Below are 8,313 nucleotides of genomic sequence, written 5' to 3'. Positions count from 1 at the left end.
CCGCTCGACGTATAGGCACCTTGCCATTTACGGACACGAGCTTAAACGTGTCACTGCATAATCTAGGGCTCATTTAGACGAGACCGCCTGCATTGCATATTCATGAGAGAGTTGACATTCGTATCCGAGGTCACTAGAATCAAGATTCGAATGTTGCACTTGCCAAGCTCACCCGTGTAAGGAGCCTGAAGGATACCATGTAGGTTTTGCATGGGGGATGTGGTATACCCAAATTTGGACACGGTCATATGTCGTGGGTGATGTGTAGAAGGAGCGGCGTATAAAAGGTTCTCGCCAAGGAGTCAACGATTCACTCACCGTCAGAAAGCACGGCCTGGACATATTCCTTCTGAAGGGTAAGCTACTCAATATAATTAATTTCTTTCTTACTTCTATTCAATATTGTGAGTTGTGATATAGAACTTACAAAAGATTATTTAACTCATATAACTTTTGGCATAATGGATCTTTAGGCTCTATAGTGTATAGAAGAGATATTTTAAACAGTCTGTACATAAACTCAGGAACAGTGGTAGTGATTATATAAATATATATTTTTCATCAGTAAATCAGTAAAAGTTGAAGAATATAGCCTTTATACGTGATCATTTAAACTTTATTTCACTGCGCTTAGTTATAGGTATCGTTCTTCGGTATTTTCTAAGTGATGGGGAGGGCGAGGCGGGAGGGGGAGGGGCAGGTTTGGGTGAGAGGGAGATAGCAACTGTGCATGTATATGGATCACAATGCAGTACAAAATGTGTTCATGTAGAATTGGGCTTCTCAGTAAGTAATTATGACCATTTTCCATGTAAAATGACATTTTATATAACAAATGTTTATACAGTAACTGAATCGGTCATTTAGTTTCACTAACAATCGTCATTATCTTTCAAAATAGGTTTTATACTATTGTAGTTCATTGGTTTAATTTGAAGAGACCATTATATGGCTCAACCTTTACCAGGACTTATACAAGCTCTATATCTAAGACACATAGTATACACATATAACAATTTTAAAGAAATGTTTGGGTAAGATATTGTTTCCAAGTACAATTGAAGTTTGTTCCCACCTCTAAGTAATTTTTACGAACTTGTCAAATTTTGTACCACTCCCTTCTTTTCCTTGCATTCCTTCTACTAAATGAAAGGCACGCCAATCAGGGTCGGAACCACAGTCTGTTTATATCATAGGTCGATTATACTCAAACCAATTAGGTATTGCGTAATGGATGTATGGGCGGGGCTTAACTTTATCTAATAGTATGTATTCATGCCATCATTCAAATGATAAAAGTTAACATAGGTCTAAACATCAAATGAATGTCAACAACAAATATTTTTGCCCTTTTAAATATTTAAAAATGTATTAATATTTTCTTCTTTTCTTTTCTTTCTTCTTTGTAGAGAAAGTTTGTTTTTGTTTGCATCTACCCCGTAACACAGAAATCTATTCATCATGTGTGAAGAAGAAGTAGCCGCATTGGTAGTCGATAATGGCTCTGGAATGTGCAAAGCAGGGTTTGCCGGAGATGACGCTCCCAGGGCAGTGTTTCCCTCAATCGTGGGCAGGCCACGTCATCAAGTACGTCATTCATAATTTACATATTTCATCTCATCCTTATTTAGCTCCAGCTATATAATTATATTCGTGTGACTTCAGAATTAGGCATTCTTTAATTATATACTGTGTAGCACATATATAGCACTTTGAATTTTGTACACGAATGTTGACTTTGAACTTTGTGCAAATTCCGTGGGGACGTATAATGACATATTTCAAATTAAATTAACCGTAGTGGAAAAATAAAAGCACAAACTTGGGTTCTCAATACCTGACGGTATATTCTACATCATGTAGTAGTATACCGTTCAAATTCAAATATTTGTTGATGATAAAGACAAGGGAATTGTCATTTAAATAATATTCTACTTTCAAGACGATGTAACAGTTGTTCAAAGTCATGAGTTCTGGGCATCCTCCCCCCTCCCCTCCCCTCCCCTCCAAAAAAAAATCTTCAATTATAGCAAGCGAGATCAGTCGTCATATATCATAAAAACAGCTAAATGTCGATATTATTGATTCACATCATAGGTAATTGTTAGCTCTACGATAAACCTTAATATTTAAAATCATAATTACAATTTTTGTCGGAATGGTATTAACTGTAAAATAACTTATATAAGTTTAGCAAAATTTATATCCTCGTGGTCGATTTATCATTGTAGTAAAATTAGCCACAAAAGACATCAAAAGAAAAATCAAACAAATAACCAACTGAAAGCAAACAGAAGGAAACAAGATACACACGGTATTTGAATATAAGAAAAATGTATAGGTATATAGGTATAAGAAAAATTCACTTTGTGATATTGTTACAAAAGGTTTCTATAGTTCTAGAAGTCATAGGTCAACTATGTATTCAAGTAGGAATAGTAAGTTTAGTTGTTTTTAAGTTAGGCCATCTCAAACAAGCTGTAGAAGAAGGGGGGGGGGGAGATATAGCCGGCTGAATAAATATTTCTTTATACTCTATCAGTTGCCCAGAATAATGCAAATATCGCCTCCTTAAACGAAATTTTGGAAACAAATATGTTTGTCTCGATAAGAGTCCCCCCCATCCTAATATCCAATGTAAATTAAAGCTAGAATTTAACCCACCGAGCGGTTGTGAGGTTCAAACTGTGACTTCACAACATACCTCCACCCAACCCCTCCCCCTACAAAGAATTAAAATTTTCAAACTTGTAAAAATAACGAAGAGTGATGAGCACATGGCGATCAACTTGGTGTCAACTGTTGTTGTATGAACCACATAGGCATTCCAAAGAAACACGGCGCATATTCCAATATATTTGAACTATATGGCTAGTTATAGGTGTAAGTTATTTACTGCGTAACCTTTAGAGGCTTATGGTAATTGCCTTATAATACCAGAAGTACGGAAGCCCGTTAAATGTCATTTATGGAATGGTCCATTTTACCACATGTCCCCGTGTCAACGTATACACACCCAAAGCAAGCGGAGCCATTCCATTCCTTATATGGGTAGACCAAAACGCTAGACAGACAAGTGCGTTAGGAATTTGCTCCCGGGACGCGATATACTAACGGCGGCCGGAACTGTGATAGTCAATACTAGCAATTAACATTTCAATGCTACTCATTAATAAGTACACTTGATAGGCTTATGCAACGGAATATTTTCATGCCTTGCTCAAGTGATTTCTGCTACGGAATTCCATACTCACAGAGGCATATTTTGGCCTATACCATTTACAGTTTGTGATGGAATTGTACTTAAACATTTTAGGTATATACACCTCTATTATAAATGGGATGCTCAAAGATATAGCCTATATCCTAACTCTATATATCTACGAAGCAGAGAAAGGGAAATTCCCAAATAAATTAAGAACGATCGATCAAATTTAATTGGTGAAGTACGTATTATTTAAACAAACTAATAAGGCATAGGGCTTACATAGTGTAACACTGTAGGTATACTATAGTCCCTTACATACATGAATAAATCGGATCTTTTTGCTCGCTGCTGTTTTTCGGGTTCTATTCACAATTTCATTATCTGGAATCGTTTATTAGGCCTAATATAATCTTCACCAAGAAAAAAAACCCGACCCATCCGGATTTCAATTTAAGAAAGGCAAGATGATGTAGAGGTCGGGGTTTGGTTTGATTTGGTGGGGAGGTGTGTGTGGGGTGAGGGGGGGGGGGGTGGCAGTGGATTTCAAACGGGAGCCAGCCTAAGGGAAATACGGATGCCTTTTCATTATATTTTCTAAGCTTCTGGATAACCCATCGACAAATTACTAATACAAATATTCATAATTTATTAATTCTTTTAAAGACAATGATGAATTGTTTATTATTATTGTTATTATTTACTGACAGACTGATGGCATAATTAAATCAAAATGTCACAGAATTTTTTTTTCGGCGCCTTTATTAATATGTCTATGTGAAACTCACTGTATTAAATATATCTTTTGGTTTGGTTCTTAAAGTATTATGTTTCTACTGGTATAGTTTCATAAACCGTTTTCATCAGTTGTTCTCCATTACATGAATGCCTTGCATTTCCTACGATCAGTATTTTTTTCGTTAATCAAGTCCTTGGGAATCGAAATTTTTTAAGATCGTTCCGTTTTGGAATGGATGGAAGAAATAACTGTATGGCGTGGTGTTAGTACCTTACCATATATTAGAAAAAAAAAGGGTTTCTCAATAGTAACACGTTCTTGTTTTCTCTTTGACTATATAGGGTGTTATGGTAGGTATGGGACAGAAGGACAGCTACGTAGGCGATGAGGCTCAAAGCAAGAGAGGTATTCTTACATTGAAGTACCCAATTGAACACGGTATCGTCACAAACTGGGATGATATGGAGAAGATCTGGCATCACACATTCTACAACGAATTGCGTGTAGCCCCAGAGGAACACCCTGTACTTCTGACAGAGGCTCCATTGAACCCCAAAGCCAACAGAGAAAAGATGACACAGGTAAGGAACGTGTCAATGATGATCAAACTGAAGAAACTTGGGAGAAAGGAGGATGGAGAGGGAGGGGTGAAGAGGAAGGGTGAAGAGGGAGGGGTAAGAAAAGATAAGGTAGACGAGGGAAGAAGCCGTCCTCCAGAGTCAATATTTTCAATTTGGATGGGTGAGTAGGGAGGGTTGATGAGGACATTTTCTCTCCATCGATACTATTTGAAGTTATTGCATGTTATCCCCCCCCCCCCCCAACCAGCCCAATCCTCCATCAGCTCCGCACTTCCCAATAAACAGTTTGGGCATGGTTATCGTAAATGGTACATCACACTTACCACTCTACGTGATATCCAGTCAGGCCCCAAGATTGATGATTTCATTTCCAGTGTACCTGCTTTTCTTCCGTCACGTGACAATTTTCTTACACATGCTTATTTTCAGATCATGTTCGAGACTTTCAATGCCCCCGCCATGTATGTAGCTATCCAGGCCGTGCTGTCCCTATATGCCTCCGGTCGTACCACTGGTATCGTGCTTGACTCAGGAGACGGTGTGACACACACAGTCCCAATCTATGAAGGTTACGCCCTGCCCCACGCCATTCTGCGTCTGGATCTTGCCGGCCGCGATCTGACGGACTACCTCATGAAAATCCTGACGGAGCGTGGCTACTCCTTCACTACCACAGGTCAGTAATGAATATTCAGTGATAAAATATACTAATACTGGCAGAAAGCAAAGTTGACATCATATCTTATAGAGGTCATTCCGTTCTTTCTGGTGCCACATAAGCTCTCATGCCATTTGTACGGTGGCTTGTTAAGGAAATTGAGGGGCGGGTTATATTCTTCTCAATGTTTTGGCTTTTATGTCTCAAATGTCTGAGTTTGTAACTAAAAATTTGACTTCAAATTCAACTAAGAAAAGTTAACATTTTGAGATAAAAATTCAAAAGTTTTATTCATGTCCTTAATAAGCCACCGTACAGTTGTATCGAAACGCGCCATAGGAATCCTCGGGCATACAACATTTGTCAACGCTCTTAAAATTGTCTAAAGCTCGGGACGAGAACTCGGGATAGAACGTAGTATCTCGGGATATACTGTTGCATGAGAGAGCTTATAGTTGAAGAAAAAATATCAAAATGAACCGAGTTTGCTCCCTCGGACCGTCGTCTTAGTGACTATATTTTGACATAATCTTCACACTTGTAGCATAAAAACATGTTAAAATATTCACTTGAAGTTAATCTCTCTCTGTCTCTCTGCTATGATACATCCACCGCCCTTAAACGACAACATTTCTTCTTTATTCCCTTCTGCAGCCGAACGGGAAATCGTTCGTGACATCAAGGAGAAACTGTGTTACGTCGCTCTTGACTTCGAACAGGAAATGGCCACAGCCGCTTCATCTTCTTCACTTGAAAAGAGTTATGAACTTCCTGACGGTCAGGTCATCACCATTGGTAACGAAAGGTTCCGTTGCCCAGAGACCCTCTTCCAACCATCCTTCATTGGTGAGTTTCAGGTTATAGTTTGGCCACAAGTGTTAGAAAGTATAAAGCTTTTTAATCAACAGGGGAAATGAGGGAATGGAGGGGGCTGGAGGGGGTTGTAGGGTGTCTTGTTTCATCCCCATTCAGTTGCATAATCTGATTATTAACACTAGAGGGCATTGTAATCAGGGGAAGGGATGAGGGGGTGGGGTGTCCGGTTTCATCACTTCAGTTGCATAATCTGATTATTAACCCTATAAAACACAATGATAATCAGTTGATGTCCTAAAATCGTTTGTTACCTGTTTCAAATTACAAATATTGCATAGTTTACGATGTTCTTTTTATTACCATATTACTAATCAGCTAGCACCCCCACTCCCCTCCATCCATCCATGTAAGAGACGAAAAATGAACTCTTTAAAAGTGAAGATAACAAATTGAACTGATTTCTTACACCAGGTATGGAGTCCGCCGGTATTCATGAAACCACATACAACAGTATCATGAAGTGCGACATTGACATCCGTAAGGACCTTTACGCCAACTCTGTCCTCTCTGGTGGTACCAGCATGTACCCAGGTATTGCTGATCGTATGCAGAAGGAAATCACAGCCCTCGCACCACCAACAATGAAAATTAAGATCATTGCCCCACCAGAGCGTAAATACTCCGTATGGATCGGCGGATCCATCTTGGCATCTCTCTCCACCTTCCAACAGATGTGGATCAGCAAACAGGAATACGACGAGTCCGGTCCAAGCATCGTCCACCGCAAGTGCTTCTAAATTAATTAAACATCAAGCTAACATCAAAGATACAATATTTACACAGAGAGCAAGACGAGCCCAACGGCTGGCTAAGAAAGGACCCTTACCAAACTTTATTCGCAAATGTCACTAATATAGTTCAGTGTTAAGTTGTACTGTTTAGCTGACATCAATCAAATGAAAACAAACAAACAAACAAATAAATAATATAAAATCCAAAAATGGGAAGAAGAAAAACAAAAAGAAGCCCCAGCCGATCCACTAGATCTAAGATGAGAACTTAAAGTGTTTCCTTTAGTTGGAATCTTCTTTAAACCTATCATACACATCCCCTTCTGTACGGAAGATCTGTTTGACCTTTGACTTTCTAGGTAGATTTAGAGATACTTAGCATGATTTTGAAGGTTTTTACAGTGCAATTATTGGATCTCACTTCCGTCCGAATATGATAATATTTTTGTCACTTTCTTCCTTCTATTTATTCTCGAATACAAAGACGCACACATGAATAATCTGCCATATCCCGAATTTTTCTCATGTTTTTTTTTTTTTTTTTTCATTTTTACGGAACGGAACCATTGTATTTTTTTTTGTATCATGATATGTTACACCACAGCATAAATGTTTTTGTCATCAATGTCTTACGGGGGGAAAAACTATTGAAGGAAAATGAAGGAAATAACTGTCTTTTTAGTTGTAATTTCGTGAAAAGTTTTCTGTCCAAAACCTGTCATTTGTTTTTTCAGTTATATTTTTCCTATATTTTTCTTTTCTTTTTTTTTTCGTATTTGTTCGTTTGCAATCGTGAATAAATGCTCTCAGCTTCAATAATTTATTCTCGGTACTTTATTTTCCTGACCTTTTAGCCTTTGAAAAACAAATGATCTGATCATTAGATGGTCATGAAGGGGCTTAAAATGCCCTCTATAGGGCTTCAATCAGTAGAGGAGAACGCCCTTTAAGTCTCAGGAGCACAAAATTATAAGCATTTGCATTGAAATTCGAACAAATATGAATAAATATTGTGTTGCTTTGCTAGAATAAATTATGCTAATAAGCTGAAAATATTACACATATATACTCTCAGCTCGTTATTTTGGGTGTTATCGTTATGACACATTTTTATTGTTGTTGTTGTTCAGTGTGAAAGTTGTGAAATTTTAAAATGGGACAGACAGTTAAACTGTAAACTGATCTCCTATAGCATATAGATAGGTTTGAGACTGTAAAATAAAAGAACAACCATTACCCCTATATGCGCCCTGATATATAGTTCTGCTTAACCAAAGCCTACAATTAGAGGTCAAAATGATCCACAGTCAATCTCTATATTATCCCTCTCTCAACCCCGACCCCGCCCACTCTGCCCGAACCAACCAAAAGCCCGCTTCACCCCTACCCATCCCAACCTTTCGAAATCTCCTTCCGCCTCACTACATGTATTATAGGAAGTTCCGTGCAAACGATGAACACTCAATTAAACATGATATAGTTATGAAATTTAGTCAAGCCTAATTATGCAAGAACGGGCGGAT

At 38.2% G+C, this 8,313-nt stretch overlaps 1 protein-coding gene across 1 annotated transcript; it reads left to right on the top strand.

The window, feature by feature from the left end:
• The first annotated feature begins 215 nt into the window (after positions 1 to 215).
• On the top strand, positions 216 to 7,057 carry LOC139967601 (actin, cytoskeletal). The gene is made up of 6 exons (XM_071971565.1): positions 216 to 356; positions 1,410 to 1,587; positions 4,286 to 4,525; positions 4,955 to 5,201; positions 5,838 to 6,029; positions 6,471 to 7,057. The coding sequence occupies exons 2-6, from the start codon at positions 1,462 to 1,464 to the stop codon at positions 6,794 to 6,796; spliced, it is 1,131 nt and encodes a 376-aa protein (XP_071827666.1). The 5' UTR covers positions 216 to 356; positions 1,410 to 1,461; the 3' UTR covers positions 6,797 to 7,057.
• The last annotated feature ends 1,256 nt before the right edge of the window (positions 7,058 to 8,313 follow it).

The sequence above is a fragment of the Apostichopus japonicus genome, chromosome 5 (assembly GCF_037975245.1).
Source record: "Apostichopus japonicus isolate 1M-3 chromosome 5, ASM3797524v1, whole genome shotgun sequence".
In the NCBI taxonomy this organism is placed as follows: Eukaryota; Metazoa; Echinodermata; class Holothuroidea; order Aspidochirotida; family Stichopodidae; genus Apostichopus; species Apostichopus japonicus.
Note: the sequence above shows the minus strand (reverse complement) of the source record. Positions and strands in the feature narration are given on the sequence as shown.